This window comes from Cervus elaphus, chromosome 17 (assembly GCF_910594005.1).
Source record: "Cervus elaphus chromosome 17, mCerEla1.1, whole genome shotgun sequence".
Taxonomy (NCBI): Eukaryota; Metazoa; Chordata; class Mammalia; order Artiodactyla; family Cervidae; genus Cervus; species Cervus elaphus.
In genome coordinates, this window is record NC_057831.1 from 37,330,140 (window position 1) to 37,350,413 (window position 20,274).

General features: G+C 36.7%; 1 protein-coding gene across 1 annotated transcript; it reads right to left on the bottom strand.

Annotated features, from left to right (window-relative positions):
* Positions 1 to 11,659: 11,659 nt before the first annotated feature.
* Positions 11,660 to 18,726, bottom strand: SPP1 (secreted phosphoprotein 1). The gene is made up of 7 exons (XM_043871261.1): positions 18,580 to 18,726; positions 17,421 to 17,488; positions 17,260 to 17,298; positions 14,798 to 14,878; positions 14,208 to 14,249; positions 13,116 to 13,421; positions 11,660 to 12,413 (listed from the first exon to the last, which is right to left on the bottom strand). Exons 2-7 carry the CDS (start codon positions 17,472 to 17,474, stop codon positions 12,093 to 12,095), a joined length of 843 nt encoding a protein of 280 aa, XP_043727196.1. The 5' UTR covers positions 17,475 to 17,488; positions 18,580 to 18,726; the 3' UTR covers positions 11,660 to 12,092.
* Positions 18,727 to 20,274: the final 1,548 nt, after the last annotated feature.

Sequence of the window (20,274 nt, forward strand, 5' to 3'; positions counted from 1 at the left end):
TTGATTTTTCTGTCCAAAAGTTACCTGCTTAGTGAGTTTTTAAAATAATTCTGCTCCAAGAATATATATATATATGGGTTGATCATTCTGCATAATTGTTTTTCTGGAAAATATTGTACAATTTAATCAGTAAATGAAGATTTTCATGTATTTTAGAAAGGCTTTCTACTTTTATACTTTTGAAATATTCTGTTTCATTTGTTTTGTTCCATTAATCCAGGAATACCAATTATGCATATGTTGAAGCTCTTATTTAATTTACATATTATCCTCTTTCCAATGGTTTCTCCTTTTGTCTTTTTCTGGTTTTGTTTTCACTAGGGTTTTTACATGTCCTATCCCTCATTTTACTCTAACTTTCATATTTTTGTAGTTTTCAATATTGCTTAGCTATTTATTTTAAATCTTTAATTCTCTTCATGAATTATGCCAGCTCGCTTTTCATTTCTGCATGGCCATATATTTTATTTGATCTTTTCCGTTCCTTTTTGTTTTTTTTAAAGTTAACATTATTTTTAAAGGATTTCTGTTCCTGGACCTCATGGAACAACAGAAGCATATTTACCCACTTTCCTTAAATAAATAAATAACCAATTAAAACTTATGAAAAATGGTTTCAAACACTAGACAATAGACAGTGATGAATAGTAATCCTTGAAAGAAGAAAAACAAACAACATGAATCCTACGGTTTCCCCAGTAATTCTCTAAAGCGTGATTTCAGGCTACAGTACAGTCTTCTTTAGTTGAAAAGGCAGAGTAAGTTGAGAATTTGGGGAAGCCAAGGTTTATGGAAGTCACAGAGTACCAGAGAGGAGAGAGCTATGCAAAGAGCTCCAGAGATGTCCAAAGTGTTGCCTTTGAGTCTTCAAAGCATTTGAAGAATCTTCCTGAGGCAAAGGGAAGAATTACCAGGACTTCCCTGGTGGTCCAGTAGTTAAGACTCCATGCTTACAATGCAGGGGATGCAGGTTTGATCCCCGGTCAGGTAACTAACATCTCACATGCCACGTGGCCAAAAACATAAATTAAAAAATAAAAATTTTGGGCTTCCCTTGTATCTCAGTTGATAGAGAATCTGCCTACAATGCAGGAGACCACAGTTCAAAAGCATCAATTCTTTGGTGCTCAGCTTTCTTCACAGTCCAACTCTCACATCCATACATGACCACTGGAAAAACCATAGCCTTGACCAGACGGACCTTTGTTGACAAAGTAATGTCTCTGCTTTTTAAAATGCTATCTAGGTTGGTCATAACTTTCCTTCCAAGGAGTAAGCATCTTTTAATTTCATGGCTGCAGTCACCATCTGCAGTGATTTTAGCCTAGAATAAAAACTGGATTAACCTATAGTAAAAGCTGATCTGTTCTGTAAAACATCTAGTCAAAACAGTCTGTTGAGTATGTCATCTGTTTTCTAAGTGAATCTAAGTGATACATTAGATTTTTTTTACTACTGTTATGTTCTTTCCCTGTATTTAACAACTTTGTATTTTTTAAGTCAGTGTAGTTTCACACAAAGTTGGGAAGAAAATACAGAGTTCCCATCTAACCCTTGCCTCCACATTTGCCTAGCTTTCCCAATTATAAACATACTGATCAGAATGATGCATGAATTACAATTAATAAACCTATATTGGCACAATATTATCACTCAATCTAGAGTTTATATTAGGGTTCACTTTTGGTGTTGTACATTATATGGTTTTGGGCAGGTGTATAATGACATATGGACTTCCCTGGTAGCTCAGCTGGTAAAGAATCCACCTGCAATGCAGGAGACCCTGGTTCAATTCCTGGGTCAGGAAGATCCCCTGGAGAAGGGATAGGCTTCTCACTCCAGTGTTCTTGGGCTTCCCTGGTAGCTCAGACAGTAAAGAATCTGCCTGCAATAAAGGATACCTGGGTTCAATTCCTGGATTGGGAAGATCCCCTGGAGAGGGCATGGCAAGCCACTCCAGTGTTCTTGCCTGGAGAATCCCCATGGACAGAGAAGCCTGGTGGGCGACAGTCCATGGGGTTGCAAAGAGTCAGACACAATTTAGCGACTAAGCACAGCATAACACAACACATAATGACATACATTATATCCCTTATTTTAGCGTATATGGAATAGTTTCTCTGCTGTAAAAATCTTTGGAGTGGTGCCTGTTCGTCCCTCCAGGAGGGATGATCTTTTTACTGTGTCCATGGTTTGGTCTTTTTCAGAATGTCATCTAGTTAAGAGTCATCTACTTTTCAGATTGGCTTCTTCCACTTAGTACTATGCATTAAATTTTTCTCCGTGTCTTTTAATGGCTTTAATAGCTCATTCCTTTTCAGTGCTGAAAAAGTACAGTTTATTTAGCCATTCACTTACTGAATGATATTTTGGTTGTTTCCAAGTTTTGGCAATTATGAATAAAGTTGCTATAAACATCCATGTGCAGGTTTTTGTGGTTATGTTTTCAATTCATTTGGCTAAATACCAAGGAGTGCTATTGCTGTATCCTGGGGTCAGAACTGGGGCTTCTGAGGTGGCGCAGTGGTAAAAGAATCCATCTGCCAGTGCAGGAGATGCAGGAGATGTGGATTTGATCCCTGGGTCAGGAAGATACCCTGGAGTAGGAAATGGCAACCCATTCCAATATTCTTCCCTGAAAAATCCCAGTGGACAGAAGATCCTGGTGGGCTGCAGTCCCTGAGGTTGCAAAGAGTTGGACATGACTGAGCACAAACGCAGGTGGTAAGAGTATGTTTAGTTTTGTAAGAGACTACCAAACTGTCTACCATTTTGCATTCCTATCAACAGTGATCCTTGCCAGCATTTGATGTCATGTGTGTTCTGGATTTTGGCCATTCTAATAGGTGTGTGGTGGTATCTCATTGTTTTAAGTTGCATTTCCCTGATGGTGTTGGAGAAGACTCTTGAGAGTCTTTTGGATAGCAAGGAGATCCAACCAGTCAATCCTAAAGGAAATCAGTCTTGAATATTCATTGGAAGGACTGATGCTGAAGCTGAAGCTCCAACACTTTGGCCACCTGATGTGAAAAACTGACTCCTTGGAAAAGACCCTAATTCTGGGAGGGATTGAAGCCTGGAGGAGAAGGGAAAGACAGAGGATGAGATAATGGATAGAATCACCAACTCAACAGACATGAGTTTGAGCAAGCTCCGGGAGGGAAGCCGGGTGTGCTGCAGGCCATGGGGTCACAAAGAGTCAGACATGACTGAGTGAGTGAGCTGAACTCATGACATATGATATGGAGGGTTTTTTTATGCTTATTTGGTAAGATGTCTGTTAAGGTCTTTGGTCCATATTTTAATTGTGTTGTTTATTTTCTTATTGTTGAGTTTCAAGAGTTCTTTTTATATTTTGGATAACAGTCTTCTGTCAAATGTGTCTTTCAAAAATATTTTCTCCTGGTCTGTAGTGTGTCTTCTTATTCTTTTAACTTTATCATTTGCAGAGCAGAACTTCTGAACTTCTAAGTTTTAATAAAGTCCAGCTTACAAATCCTTTCTTTCATGGATCACAACTTTAGTATCTTATCTAAGAAGTCATCATCATATCCAAGGTCATCTAGGTTTTCCTATTATTATGTTTTCATCAATTATTTACTGTGATTGTAATAGTTTTTATTATGTAACATTTTGTCTTCCTGTTATTCAGTGTGTAATGGTTCATCATAGTTTTATTTTTATTGGACCTTTAATAATACAGAATAAACTTATAGCTGTCTTGCATGCTATTTGCTTTTTAATTCTACTTATTTGACAGTAATGTTGCAATCATTTTTAAAAAATGATTCTGTTTATAAGGAAAACACATAAAACAAAGAGAAACAAAAATGATGTAGCATTTTTTATGATCTTACTTTTTCTCCTTATACTGATCTCTCTTTGAACATAGGGGCTTCATCTATTAATATTTGTTTTTTCCAGCATTATTGTGATTTGATTTAATTAAAAGTTATATATAATTAGGTTGTATGATGTGATTTTTATAAAGTTGTACAATATGATGATTTAATATACCTATTTATTGTGAAATTATTACTATAATCAAGTTAATTAGCAAACCCATTAGCTCACATAATTACTTTGTGGGTAGGTGTGTGTGTCATGGTGAGAATACTAAAGATCTACTCTCTTAGCAAATTTCAAATAAATACAGTGTGATTAATTATAGTCACCTTGCTGTGCATCAAATTTCCAGAACTTATTCACCTTGTGACTGAAAGTTTGTACCATTGACCAACATCTCCTCATTTCTGTCAGACCCCAGCCCTGGCAATGGCTGGTTCTGTGAGTCTGGATTTTCTAGATTCCATGCAGAGGTGAGATCATATAGTATGTGTCTTTCTGTGTCTTGTCTTATTTCTCTTAGCATAATGTCTTCTAGGTTCATCTGCATGCATGCATGTGTGATAAGTCGCTTCAGTTGTGTCTGACTCTTTGCAACCCTATGGACTATAGCCTGCCAGGCTCGTCTGTCCATGGGATTCTCCAGGCAAGAATGCTGGAGTGGTTTGCCATGCCCTCCTCCAGCTAGGTTCATCTATGTTATTGCAAACAGCAGGATTGCCTTGTTTTTTTTTTAATGACTGAATAATATTCCACTGTATATGTGCACACCTTTTCTTCTTTATTCATTCATCTGTCAATAGACGTGTTGTTTCCATATCTTGGCAATTGTGAATAGTGCCGCTGCGAACATGGAAATGCAGGCATCTCTTCAACATCCTGATCTCGTTTCCTTTCGACATGTATCCAGAAGTGCGATTGTTAGTTCATACAGCTCATTGTTAGTTCATTCTATTTTGAACTTTTTAGGAACCTCCTTTTTTTTTCTTAAGGGCTGGGCCAATTTACATTTCTACCAGCACTATAATGCACTGTATGATGCATTTCAAGTTAATATTTGTGTTTGGTATAAGGATCTGATTTCGTTCTTTTGCATGTGGACATCCAGCTTTCTTAGCATCGTTTTCTGAAGAGATTATCCTTTTCCCATTGAGTATTCTTGGTGCCTTTGTCAAAGATTAGTTGACCATATATTTATTTCTCAGCTCCTAATTCTGTTCCATTGGTCTGTGTGTCTTTTTATGCCAGTACCATAAAATAGTTTGAAATCAGGAAATGATGCCTCCAGCTTTGCTTTTCTTTCTCAAGATTGCTTTAGAGGTTTTCCTAGATCTACCCCTAAATATTTCATTGTATATCTCTTAAGAATAAAGCCTGAACCACTTTCAAAAATGTACTGCAATGATCATACCTAAGAAAATTATTAATAATTCCACAAATCACCTAACATACTGTGTATATTCAAATTGCCATAATTCCTCAAATGTGCTTTGTCCTTATATTTCTTTTTTAATCCAAGAGTCAATCAAAATTCCTGTTTTGCCTTTGGCTATGCCTGTTTAAACTTTTAATCTAGTATCCTCTCATCTTCTCCCTCCTTTTTCTCTCATCACATTGATTTTTTTCTTTTTTTGGTAGGGTTGAAAAATTTTAGAAAATAAAAATATGCTCAGGATGCTCAGTTAATTTGAAAGTCAGAAAAGCAATGAATCATCTTTTATTATCATATGCCCTGTGCTTATACTAAAATATGATTTGTTGTTGTCTGAAATTCAAATATAAGTGAGTGTCCTGTATTTTATCTGGCAACTCTGCTTTTTGGAAAGTTGAGGCCTGTTGTATAGCTGAGCAGCTGTTTCTAGGTTTGCTCTATTTTCTTCTGATTTGAATCAGTTAAACAGTTTTTGAAAAATTTTTTTCATAGGTGATGGTATATCTTCTTATTAGATCACATTAGAAGGCACATATTTAGCAGTTCCATTAGTGAAGCTGTCTGATTACTGGATGAAGAGAGTGAGTAGTAAATCTTTCTAGTTAAAAGCATCTTCTTCTCCTGGAATTAGTAATTAGTGAAGTAATGTTCTGAGACCAGTCGAATTAATAACCTTCTCTGCAATGACTTTTAACATTCATTAGTGATCGTTTCCTGAATCAATATTACACTGTGGGTTGCAAAATGAGTTTGTAATTTTCTCTTTCCTCTACATTTATTATTATTAACTGGCATTCATCTACAAAGAAGACCTTTCTTTTATGCTCTCTTACAGTCTCACTGTATACTAATGGAATTAAGAAATTCAATTTGTTATAGTCTATTACTTCCATTATCCTTTTTATTCTCAAATTACTCCAGTTTCGGCCAATAGAAGTCTCCTTGAAGTCTGCTCTTTGGTCCCTTGTATATGATTTCATTTTGTCTTTGAATGATTCCTTGCTTTTATCATCAAAGCGATTTTCCAGGCCTATTTTTTAACTTGTTTTGCTTAAGAACAGGAATAAACCTTTCCTCCTCCCAGTGGCCTGTGACAGCTCTCAGCTGACTGCGGTCCTTCGCAGAGTCCGTTGCCTCTGCTCTGCTTTGTGATAATGGAGTTGGACCTTGTAAGCATGTTTCCTTTGCCAGATGGCAGGCATCGTCAGCAGAGGGCACTGGAAGGACACCGCAGGAGCGGGCTGCCCGGGCTTGGGTAGGTCCTCTTTTTGCTCCTAAAGAACCGTTGCTGTAACGTGCTTGCAGAACATTCAATGCAGCTCACTCTCCAGCTGGTTTTGCTGTCATTCTGGCAGGCAGTTCCTGCTCAGTCTCCTGCTCAGTCGTGGCCCGTAGTTTCCTGAGTAGACCTAGGCACTCCGGTGGGAAGTGCCCTTTTTGACAACTTCAGCCCACCAGCTATGGACCAGGGCTGGCCCAGGGTAACACCACAAACTGCTCCGTCATCCCCTGGGCTACAGCTACACTCTCTTTAATGAAGTCTGAATCTCAGCCTTGGGGAGAGGGCCCCTCTTTCCAAATTGTTCCTTGAGTATTCTCAATCCTAGGGTGGACTTCCCAGGTGGTGCAGTGGTAAACAAGTCTGCTTGCCAGTGCAGGAGACACAGGAGACATGAGTTCAATTCCTGGGTCGGGAAGATCCCCTGAAGGAGGAAATGGCAACCCACTCCAGTATTCTTTTTTTTTTTTTAATTAAAAAATTTTTAAAATTAGAAGATAATCACTTTACAATATTGTAATGGTTTTTGCCATACATCAACATGAATTGGCATTAGGTATACATATATGCCTTCCTTCTTGAACTCCCCTTCCACCTCCCTCCCCATCCTACCCCTCTATGTTGTCATAGAGCACTGGCTTTCTGTTCACTGCATCATACATTGTTCCACTGGATGTTTATTTTATATATGATAATGTATATGTTTCAATGCTATTCTCCCAAATCATGACACCTTCTCCTTCCCCTACTGTGCCCAAAATGTCTGTGTCTCCTTTGCTTCCCTACAAGTAGAATTGTCAGTACTATCTTTCTAGATTCCATATATATGCATTAATATATGATATTTGTCTTTCTCTTTCTGACTTACTTCACTCTGTGTAATATAACAGTTCATCCACTTCATTAGAAGTGACTCAAATGTGTTCCTTTTTATAGCTCCAGTATATTCTTCCTGGAAAATTCCATCTACCAAGGAGCCTAGCAGGCTACAGTCTATGGGGTTGCCAAGAGTCAGATATGACTGAGCAAGCAGGTAATCCTATGGTATTGTTAAGGTGATTTTTTTTTTAATGTCCTCTAGTTTATCCCCAGCTTCTTGTTAATAAGTCTTTATATTAAATTTTCCCTTTTTAAATAACTGATATGTTCCTTGTCTTCTCACTGAATCTTAACTGATACAGTGCAGGGGATGGTCTTTAATTGTACCACCATTCCAAACTGCAGTTTCAGGATTAACTTGGTCATGTCCTTGGATTTGAATATAGTGCTAGACCACTTACCAATGGGAAATGGATTCTTGTCTTCTTTGGTACACCATAACAATTAATAAAGATATTACCTACAGTTTATTGTGATGAACTGACAATTAAAGCAAGTATATTGGGAGTCCGATATACTTGACTAATGATGACAACAAGGATGGTGGTGTCTTGGTCTGTTTGGGCTACTATGGACTGGTGCCTTACAAATACCAACAGTTATGGAGGCTGGAAAGTACAAGATCAAAGCATCAGTAGATGTGGTGTAGCTTGCTTTTTGGTTCACTCTATCTATTTATTCTGGTCAAGAAGCAACAGGTAGAATCAGACATGGAACAACAGACTGGTTCCAAATTGGGAAAGGAGTACATCAAGGCTGTATATTTTCACAGTGCTTATTTAACTTCTATGCAGAGTACATTATGCAAAGCACAAGATGGAATCAAGATTGCCAGGAGAAATAACAATAACCTCAGATATGCAGATGACACCACCCTTATGGCAGAAAGCAAAGAGGAACTAAAGAGCCTCTTGATGAAGATGAAAAAGGAGAATGAATTAAAACTCAGCATTCAAAAAATGAAAGATCATGGCATCTGGTCCCATCACTTCATAGCAAATAGATGGGGAAACAATGGAAACAGTGACAGACTTTATTTTCTTATGCTCCAACATAACTGAAGATGGTGACGGCAGCCATGAAATTAAAAGACGCTTGCTCCTTGGAAGGAAAGTTATGACAAAACTAGACAGCATGTTAAAAAACAGAGACATTACTTTGCCAACAAAGGTCCATCCATCTAGTCAAAGCTGTGGTTTTCCCAGTAGTCATGTATGGATGTGAGAGTTGGACCATAAAGAAGGCTGAGTGCCGAAGAATTGATGCTTTTAAACTGTGGTGTTGGAGAAGACTCTTGAGAGTCCCTTGCACAGCAAAAATATCAAACCAGTTAATCCTGAAGGAAATCAGTCTTGAATATTCATTGGAAGGAGCTGAAGCTCCAATACTTTGGCCACTGATGCAAAGAGCTGACTTATTAGAAAAGACCCTGATCCTGGTAAAGATTGAAGACAGGAGGAGAAGGGGATGACAGAGGACAAGATGGTTGGATGGCATCCCTGACTCAATGGACATGAGTTTGAGCAAGCTCTGGGAGATGGTGACGGACAGGGAAGCCTGGCATGCTGCAGTCCATGGGGTTGCAAAGAGTTGGCCATAACTGAGCAACTGGACAACAAAAAATATATTTATTTGCTGATACCACAGTGTTTTTATTAGCGAGGCTTTATGGTCTTATTATTTGTTAGGGCTAGTTCTCCCTTACTGCTTTTATTTTTCAGGATTTTCCTTCATACTGTTGTATGTTTACTTCTCCATATGGATTATAGAATTAGCTTGCATAGCTTCAGGGAAAAAATGAGTTTTATTTTATTTGGAATCACATTGCATTTATATATTACGAAGGGAGTATTGATATGTTAGTGATGGATTTTCCTGTGTGAGAATAGACAGAGCCTTTCCGTTTGTTTCAGGCCTCGTTTTTTTTGGTTTACGGGAGTGTTGCAGTTTTCCAAAATAGTTTTAGCACATTTTCTGTTAAGTATTTTATCTTTATTAGTTTATATATTAATAACATCATATCTTTCAAATGATCACTTAGTGTTTTTTGTAAATATGCTTTCAGCTAAATTTTATATCATGCTTCCTTACAGAACTTGTTAGTTGTTATTTTTAGTACTTATTCTCTGTTTTCTAGGTGTATTATTAGTTTACATAAAAACATCATTATTTCTCACTTCTTATGCATCTAAATGCTTATGATTGCTAGCTTGTATTTCCAAAGCTATGTTATATAATAGCAGAGAGAAAGGAGAAACTTATTTGGTCCTTGTTCTTAATGGAAATACCTGTAATGCTTCTTCATTAATAATGATGCTAGTATTCGGATGGAGATCTAATCATATGACATCTTTCTGTCTAGATTTAATGATATGGTCCATTATAGGAATGAATTTACTAACACTGAAGCATCATTGTCTGGAAATAAATCCCCCTGATGATGATGCATTCTTTAAATTTGATTTTAGATTCTATTTGCTGGCATTTTATTTAGGATTTTCCCATTGCCAGTCACAAGTGAGATTGATTTATAGTTGTGTGTGTGTGTATGTGTGTGTTTACAATCATTACCAGATTTGTGTCAAAGTAATACTTGTTTTATAAAGGTCATTTGAGAGTTTTCCTTTTCTGCTACAATTTAAATGGTATTGAGATTATCTAGTCTTTGAAGTTTTGATAAAATTCCACTGTAAAATCATTTGGGCCTAGTTTTTATAGATAGTTCTTTGATAACTTTTTCTTTTTCCACTATAGAAAATTTCCATTTGTGTTTTCTATGATTAGCAAAGTCAATTTTGGTAAATTGTATTTTCCTAGGAAATAATCCAATTCACCTAGATTTTCTGTTTGACTTGTGCAAAGTAAGTCACTTTTGATTTTTAAAATTTTGTCATGCCCTTGGTTATCTCCTTGTTTTTATTTCTTATTTGTGTTTTCTCCCTTTCTTCCTTTATTGGTTCAGCTAATGGTTTATCTGTTGTGCTGATTTGGTTTTTTAACAAAGAATCAGCATTTTGATTGATTAGTTTCTGTTGCTTTCCTGTTTTCAACCTCATTACTTTTACTTTTAACTTTATTATGTCCTTCCTTATTCTTTCTTTTCCTTTGTTGTTCTTTTCTAATTTTTAAGGTGGGAACTAAATATATTTATATATTTATTTTCATTCTTTTATTTTGTTGTTGTTGCAAGAATTTAAGGCTATGAATTTTCTGTGATCACCAGTTTAACTGTACTCTATTGAGTTTACATTTCATTACAACACTTTTTTAGAAATTCTGCAAGTTAAAATTTTCCACTTTATCCGAAGAGTTGTTTAATAAAGAATTAACAATTTTCCAATGGGATTTCTAGTTTTAGGAAGAGCAGAGGAGCAAAGCATGAAATAAAGGCACATGCTCCACTTCAGATTTCCAGAACTTTTAGTTTTGAATGAAGTTGAAAATTCTGAGTATTAGCTGAAACTGCATTTAGGTTTTATCCAATAAAAAAAAGGACTATTTGTTCAATATCTACAGATGATCAGAATAGCTATGGGAACTACCAAGTTGTCATCCAAGGGCAAGAAAGCAATAAACTTATTGAGAGAATTAATGGAGAATGATAAGAAACAATAAAATTTATTTGTTGTTGCATCTAGGCATTCATTAGCTTTTTGTTTTTTAAAAAAGATTTATTTATTTTTGGCTGTTGGGTCTTTGTTGTTGCACGCAGGCCATCTCTAGTTATGGGGAGCGGGGGCTATTCCTGGTTGCAGTGCGGGAGCTTCTTGTTGTGGTGGCTTCTCTTGTGGAGCACAGTCTCTAGGTGTGTGGGCTCGGTAGTCGTGGTGCTCGGGCTGCATGTGGGATCTCCCTGGATCAGGAATTGAACCCACGTCCCCTGCATTAGCAGGAGGATTCTTAACCACTAAGCCACTAGGGAAGCCCTTATTAACTTTTGCATCAGCTTTGTGAACACTAGAAAAAGGTTGCTTTCACCGAGTGGAAGTGACCCACGGACCCCTGCATGGTTGGAGTGTTCCTGATTGAATATCAGCCCCTGCTTGACTCTTTCTTTCCTTGACAGGAACTTTAGCTCAGTGGCTGTATGATTGACCCAGCAGGTCTTAGATTGCTCTGTATTATGTCCAGCATGTTAATGTAATTAAACTGATTACATTTATAATTGCTAGGCAACTGTAGGAAACCAAATAAGAAACACAACTGATACCACCAGACTCTCATTACACTCAACATAAAAGATTTATTCACACCAGCAAAAATAATCACAACAAAATATATACTAATTTAAAAAAACAAAAGATCATAGTGACATGAAATTTTATATTCTTTCTTAAAAGTGTGTAACAGTATTTTGTTTGCTTCTACATAAATTTCTATTCATAAAAGGGTAGCAAACATTAAAATGCTGTGATGGTTTGCATTTTTTATGTGGAAAGAACATAGACTAAACCCTGAAGCTTTTAGTTTATAAGGGTGTTACTATGAAGCCACACACTAAACTAATGATCAAAAACATGACCTGTTTCCAGATCTACACACATATACATTCACCAACTAAGCTGAGAAATATGCACTTCATATTGTCTCCCACCCTGCTTTAATGTATCCTTTTCTTTTTACTAAAAGCAAAGTAAGAAATGGTATTTTCTCCTTTCAATTGACCTCAGAAGAGGTACTATCTAATTCATGAGAAATGCGAATTTTCAGGTGTTTGTCTTCTTCACTCTTATGATCGAGGTCTAGCTTGTCTTCAAGGCTATGGAATTCCTGGCTGACTTTGGAATTTTCCTGACTCTCAATCACATCGGAATGCTTGCTGCTCTCATCCTTGGCCTTTGGCTTGAGTTCTTTGGAAAGCTCGTTACTGTTGGTTTCCTTGCTGTGGTCATTCAGCTGACTCGTCTTCTTGGGTGCATCATGCATCTCCTCGCTCTCTACATGTGATGTGAAGTCCTCCTCTGTGGCATCTGGACTCTGAATCACAGCACAAACAGGAGAAGAATTCAGTGAACAGCTAGGGAGGGAAGCACTGTAATTCTCTAATGCCTTCTAACTTCCACATCAAAGTATTCTATAAAAATGTCTAAATTTGGCTGAAGCAAAAAAGGAAAAGAAAAGAAAATACTAGCATGTTACTTTTTAAAAAATCAAGTCCTTTCATTATGTCATCTCCTTTAGTTTAATAAGTACATGAATTATGTATGTGAGGAAATCTATGAGGTATGTCTCATTATCTGTTTTACATAAAGGGAAAATGAATCGAAAGCTAAAAGTAAAGTCAATAGTAAATGGCAAGGCTATGCACCATATCCAGATCCTTTGACTATAAAGTCAGTGTGATTTGCAACTCTCCAGTTCTTATGTGTTTAACTTCAAGATATGACCACTATATTGTGAAAATAATTACTCTTTTCCAAAGTCATTTTTAATTTAAAAAAGTGAATACAATAAGTGCTTTTTAAGCAGGATTTGAAAAAATTGCATTGTGATTGAGAAACAAAATTAAGGAGAAGTTACGTGGACTTGACCGCAAAAACCAAGTGGGAAAAGGTTTTGTATTCAGTGATCATAAAGTAATAATGCTTGCTGAATGAATGCATAAGTGAGCACGCAGACTCTAGTTTCCTAGAATTGGGCTCTAATCATAACCATCTGATGTGTCTATTCAAGATTCACCTGGACGCTAGATCGGCGGAACTTCTTAGATTTTGACTTCAGTCCATAAGCCACACTATCACCTCGGCCATCATTTGTGTTTTCTGTAGGGATAGGTGGAGTGGAAACTGCGGTTGTTGGAATGTCAGTGGGAAAATCAACTTCATCAGATTCATCAGAATGGTGAGACTCGTTGGAATGGTCAGAGTCATCGGTGTTATCAGTATCATCGGAGTCATTAGAGGTGACGTCCTGGCTGTTTTCATCGTCATCATCATCTAGGTCGTCTGTTTGCTCAGGGCTTTCATTGGACTTACTTGGGAGGGTCTAGAAATCAAGACGGCCAGAAAAATGGGTGTCAGGGTTTTTATTTTCCCTTAGTCTTTACAGTGAATTAGTATTTTACTATCTTTATTTAGTTTTAGAATCTTTGTATTCACAACAAAGCACTTAATGGCTTTTAAATGCTAAAGTGAGCCTATTCCAATTTCCGCTTTAACACAAGGGTAAATGGAATCCTAAGGCATCTTTCTTGCTTTCTCATAAAAACTATTTTCATAGATATTTTCAAGCCAAATGTATGAGTTACAAGATTTGTATCAATGACACTGTGTTTCCTTGTTCATATTAAACACTGACTTACCAAATTCAATGATCCAATAAATACAGATACATAATTGTGAGATTACCTTTTCTATTTGAAATGAGAATTCTCAGGGGATCAGAGAATCCATGTATTAATGCACACCCCAAAACTGAAATCACCTCCCTATTAGCCTGGATAATCAAAAGGTGACTCTCTTATCCATGTGTAGAAACTGCAGCTCAGTTAACCAGTTAATATCTATTACATTTCTGATTTGCAAATATCCTGGGTCATTTACCTAACTTCTCTTACAGATTCTTAGCATCTTCAAATAGAATCTTAACGAAAGCAAATTTAACTTATCCCTTTGCTCAGCAAATATATTAATAGTCCCAATAAAAACTAGTTCCTGGAGGATTTGCTAATGGAGTTTTGCCAGAATTTGAACCTGGGCAATGTCATTAGGAGAAAGAGTGCCTTCCTGAGTCTAAGGCACAACAGACATCAGAATCAAAGTGAAAACTCACATTTTGTTTGTTGTCATCAGTTTCCTCAGAGGACACAGAATTCTGAAGAAGAAAAGACACAAATCAGTGTACATCATACAGACTTAACTTTTTTATTCAAAAGTTTGCTTTTTCCACCCAAAGCAGGTCTTATTTTTCTAGCCTCATTGGTGGAAGGATTAAGCGGGAAGACAACCTAACAGATCAGTTGGTGTCCTAAGCTCACATTTACAAACAGGCAGGTAAGTGAAGTGAAGTTGCTCAGTCGTGTCCAACTCTTTGTGACCCCACGGACTGTAGCCTACCAAGCTCCTCAGTCCATGGAACTTTTCCATGCAAGAGTACTAGAGTGAGTTGCCATTTCCTTCTCCAGGGACTCTTCCCGACCCAGGGATTGAACCTGGGTCTCCCACGTTGCAGGCATATGCTTTACCATCTGAGACACCAGGGAAGCCATTGTAGGCGGATTCTTTACCAACTCAGGGAAGCCCACCAGGCAGGAAAGATCCATTTAACCAGCCCAAATGGCCTGCTTGGTGGCTATTTTTTGTGGTGGTTGTTCTTTAATTGTGAGAATTTTAATATTTAGAGTTAATTAAAATGAAAAATACCTGTGGTGTTAGGAAAGTCTGCTTCTGAGATGGGTCAGGCTTTAGCCATGTGGCTACAGCATCTGGGTATTTGTTGTTAAGCTACAAAAGAGAGTTACATATTTGTCATTATTATTATTATTTTTTTTAAGAAACAGGGGCCTCTAAGTGATAAGCTGAAATAACTGTTCTTCCCCAATCTTGACAGATAAGCATAATATGCATTATTTAGTCAATTAGAACCTTAGTGATGTCTTTCATAATTTATTCTTTCTGATAGATTCATTTAACAGACTTTTACATAACACTTACTGTAAGCCAGGCACACTATCAAAGTGACTTATAAATACTAATTCATTTAATCCTGAGATGAGTCTCATCATTATTACTATTATTCCTTCAGCCTCTGTCCGCGGAATTCTCCAGGCAAGAATATTGGAGTGGATAGACATTCCTTTCTCCAGGGGATCTTCCTGACTGATCCAGGGATCAAGCCCAGGTCTCCTGCACTGTGGGCAGATTCTTTAGCAACTGAGCCACCAGATGGGAAGCCCACAATAAAATTCAGTGATAGTAAGTAGCAGGGTTTAAATCCAGTGGCTCCTCACACTGATGATACACTGCCTTCCTGTTCTATGTCTGATAGCTGAAATTCCTCAGATGAAACACAACTAAATCAGAGGTGCCCTTAATTAGCACTGGTCTATTTAAGTTAATAAAGAAAACTATCTTCTCTGGCACTAGCTACATTGTGACTGTCCAATAGTCACGTGTTTATGGCTACCTTAGTGGACAGTGCAGAAATATAATATCAACACCACTGCATAAAAGTTTTCTTGATGTAAGTTGCCAAAGACATGAATGGAATGATCTTTCACTCAGCCAAATTATTTATCTGGAAAATGGCAATAAGATGCTGGTGCAGAGGAGTGGAAATTGCTCTGAATAAGTGTCATCTAGTGGGCTGCATGACCCAGGGCAATCACTTCACATCTCTGTCATTGGGAAGAGCCACCGTAGGGGCTCCAAGAATTCTTTCACAGCCAAGGAGCGGAAGAAAGGAAGGAAACTAGTCAGTAGCACTTGGGGCTTCCCCATGTCTGGCTCTAACCAGAGCAGTTTCATATTGGACTTCTATGAAGGTTTTTGCTGAAAGAAGGGCTTTCTTTAAAAAATGTGAATAGTACTGCTGTAGATGAGTTCAAAGCTTCCCTATTTTTTCTTTAAAATATATATTTATATAAATACATATTATATTTACACAAATATGTTATAATTGATATATAATTAATATATTTTTCTGATGATATATGTAATCAGGCTTTATCTGTATTTATAAGTTTATAATTTTTAAAAAGTAATATGAAGAACATACAGATAAGAAAAACAAACTAAAATTGCTCAGTAATTATATCATTCATAGATAACCAGTGTTTTCATCTTCAGGGGTGTCTCTTTGTAGACTTTCCATACTTCCAACTGGCTCTACATTTCTAGGATTCTAGAAGGTTCTGCTCTCCACTTATCTCTTAAGTAACATTTAACCACTTACACTGCCATAGCTTCATGTGCCATATTTTATTCTATTAAAAAGGCACTAATTCTTGCCTCGAAGAGCGTGACCTCTATTTTCTCTGGAAATGTTAATTTTCTGGCTTATTATTGTGATTCAATACTTGTGTTATTAGATCAGTTGGAAAACAGACACACTACACATGCCCATTTGCATATCCAAACACCCCCTGCAGCACTTCTCCTAACATCTTCATTGAGCAATCTAACTGCAGTGACCTCAGACAGCTCTATATTGGCCTTTATTCTATTTATCTGGGATTGAACCCTGTGTGCCTTTTTGTCCAAGCTCCTTGGGACAATACCCGTTTGTTGTTTGGCTGGCATGGTTTCACCTATTGTGGAGGGACAGGTACATCTATGGTGCTGGGTGGAATAATTATGAAGAGTTTGATTTGGTCTTATGTTTGGTTAGAAAAACCTAAAGTCATCTGATAAGCACAATAGATACAAACAGCATAAATGTACTTTTTTTTTTTAAGACAATGGGTTTCTTAGCAAATATCTTCAGAGATACTGTGAATATTATGGTTATGCCAACTCTCCAATACGTGAAGTGAATTTTAAACTTAGCTTGCCATTAAGTAAAGTGAAAGATGGATTTTTTTACTTCTAGAACTAGGTTGACTCATGGAAACAAGAGTCACACAACTTCACAGAACTCATTTTATAGAAATGATTGACGTAAAGCATCATTTTATTGTATTAAGAAATCTAGTTTAGTTTTAAGAGGCTGTATTAATTAAAAGCAATTCTATGCTTGGTACTGCACTAGAACCACAGCAGGCACCCAATAAATACTTATCGGTTATTTTGTTTGACTGTGCAAATAAGTAAAATTGTCATATGTTTGTAGTACATCTTGCAGCAGTTGCATAAATAACTATATAATAAACCAAAAAGATGCTTACCTGCTTTTCCTCAGAGCTGCCAGAATTGGTCAGTTGAACCTTTGAAATAGAAAGGTGAAGAAAGATTACAGTGTGAGTGTGTTCCTAGCAACATTGAAACAGACAATTCATTTATTATAAGGACTTTTTTTTTTTTTCAAAAAAGATTCAGTGGTACTCACTGGAAGGGCGGAGGCAATGCCCAAGAGGCAGCAGCAAATCACTGCAATTCTCATGATAATGATTTTTCCTGCAAAATATTTTGTAAGAAATATTTTATCTTTTCTAAGGTCAAAACAGTGATGCTTTTTTAGGCTACCACAATACAAAATCACCACAAATAAATATGTATTTTGTGTGGAAAGACTTGACAAATTTCTTTTTAATATTATGATCTTTCGAGTTAATATTTGTACTGCCACCTCTATTTTCCATCTCTCACTATTAGGCAAGGGAGAGAGGAATTTTACAAGTCTATATTTATTCAACTTTAACATTTAGGATTTCAGAGATTACACCATGACTACTTGATAGCTCCAGCCATCTAAACCTAAAAACAGATCAGCAGTAATTGAATTAAAATAATAAAGCAAGAATGAGAATATTTATTTTTCAGAGAAGAAAAACACAAAGAGAGAAAATAAAAATAAGAAAGAGAAACTTGCTGTCTCCATTTTCCAACATGCATTTCAAATGTGATTTTCAACTTAAATTATTTAAAAGGTATTACTTAGGTGAGATGAAGCTGTCTCTAAAGTTAGTAAGTCAAGGTATTCTAGAAGTTTGAAATGAAAATGAAAACACTGAAGTCAACAGCTTTTCTATTTGTAAGTCTAAACAGTATCATATAGATATTTTGGTGAAATTTTAATAGCTAAATACAGAGGTGAAAATATTCAGAAAGGGTTTTTTCCCTTGAAAGAGGGATAAATCAAATCATTAAAAATTAGCATTAACATCAGCTTATATGAATACTAAAAAGGATTTTCCTTTTAAATGTCCCATGGTCATCTATCCATTTAAAATGATGTATATTCAATCATTCCAAAGGGGCATAGAATTTTTCTTTTATTTCCTGACTGAAAAAAGTAGTTTCAGTTCTTTTGAGGACTGCATGGAAATATTTTTAAGTTTTATATTCGACTGTCTTTCAAAATAACCGGCCACCTTTCCTGCAGGACATCCGCCCTGGATCTGGCATGCATATTCAGAAGACAAGAACAACTTAAGTCTGATTAACAGCGTTTACCATTATACTCTTTTCCTTACAAATTGACCTTGCCAATGAAATGAGGCAGTGCACAGAGGGGACAGGGGTCATGTAGCAAACTGCAGGCTTACCTTGGTCTGCGGCTGCAGAGAGGAGTCCAGTCCCCTGTGATGCTGATGCAGTGCTCACTGCTGCCCTCCTGGCCTGCTCTCCCTGCTGCTGACAACCAGGATCTCGCAGAATTTAAAGGCTGCTCCAGATGCTCTCCACCTACACGGGGGGCGGGGAGATGTGTCATGAGGCGTTTTGCCATTACCCAGCCCACTTGCTCCCACACTTCCCCCTCTGGTTTTGTGGTCACAGAACAAACACATGCACACACACACGCGCACACGCACGCAAACACCCACTACCCTGCAGTTAAAACATTACTTATGTACAATATCATTAACTGTCTTTTTCGTTCATAGCACTGACTCTCAGCATCCTGGAAGGGCATTTAGAGGGCCCAGGAAGACATATGGAGAGGGAAAAGAGTTTATTTCTGAGTTAGAAGAAAATATTGTCTAAATCAGTCCTAGATAAAATTAAATAGAATAGATTTTTGTTTCTTTTGGTTTAAATAACAGATTAATGTGATATATGCAACAGAATTATACTTATTTAAGAGGTACCAGGCTATTGTTCAGCTACATACAAAGAGTTCAGATACCCTTCCTCCATATTTACTTAAGCTTCATTTTGAGTTTCAAGTATGCAGCAGCTTGTCATTTAGACAAACGGCATTAGAAACATTAAAATCCCCAGTCACGTTCATTAAATTGGATTCACAATGACTTTCAAGGACATGGATTTTTGTTGCATGGTTTGAATTATTTGGAGCTGATGGATCTGATAACTGCTATATAAAATAAAAGAATGGTAATTTATTTTCATTGTGGCAGAAATAAAGTAGCTTATGACTGAGAGCAGGGTTACTGCTTGAAAGTGCTGTTTCAGGAACCGGCATGTGGCTTTGAATTCTGCTCTGCACAAATTAGCTGTGTGACCTTGGGCAAATCATTTAGCCTATCTATACTTGTTTCTTCGTCTGTCAAATGCAGAGTTCGTGGGGTTTTTGAGAGATTTAAGTGAATTAGAATGCGTAAAACTAAAAATACCTACCACATATTTGCAAATGCCCTGTATGTTTTAACCACTGTATGTATGTTAACAATTATTAAGATTGTTAGGAAAAGAAGGTAGTCATGATTTGTATTAACTCTAAATGGAATGGTTTATTGGAATAAGATCGGATATAAGAATTTTAAACTGCACGTCAACAGGATACTTTGCACTCCTCTGAAGGACTGGCTTAGATTTCTTAATTGTCATTTTCTAATTTTTCTCTCAGGATATATAAAATTGGTTACTGAATAAGAAAATTAAAATTCTATATTAAAAAAAAACTTTACTGGGCATTTAAAAGGTGTTTGAAAGAAAATTATGGATGATGGTTGAATATTGGAACAGAAATTAGGGGTAGCAGAGCTCTGAGTTCATTTTAAACATTTAATATTGTTTCAAGATTACTTAACCTCTTCATCTACCTTTCTCAGCTGTGAAATGGAGATTGTACTATTCATTTATCTCACACTTCCATTGTAAGAATCATGTAAAAAGTGAGAGTAACAATAAATGACCCTATTTATTATAATGGCCTATTTATTATAAATGGCCCTATGTAACATGTCAGCTCCTATTTACCAAAATTGCTTTTTATAAAACTATTATTTGGCAGCACCAGGTCCTAGGTGCATGTGGGATCTCTTAGTTGTGGCATTGGG

What these genes read in the sequence shown, in the direction of transcription:
- SPP1 (XM_043871261.1), bottom strand. Translation starts at nt 17,474, where the DNA reads ATGAGAATTGCAGTGATTTGCTGCTGCCTCTTGGGCATTGCCTCCGCC. An exon ending in AGACTTTCCTAACACCACAG is followed by an intron (nt 14,250 to 14,797) that starts GTATTTTTCATT and finishes TTTCTTCTTCAG; the next exon opens with AATTCTGTGTCCTCTGAGGA. An exon ending in CTGATGACAACAAACAAAAT is followed by an intron (nt 13,422 to 14,207) that starts GTGAGTTTTCAC and finishes CTTGATTTCTAG; the next exon opens with ACCCTCCCAAGTAAGTCCAA.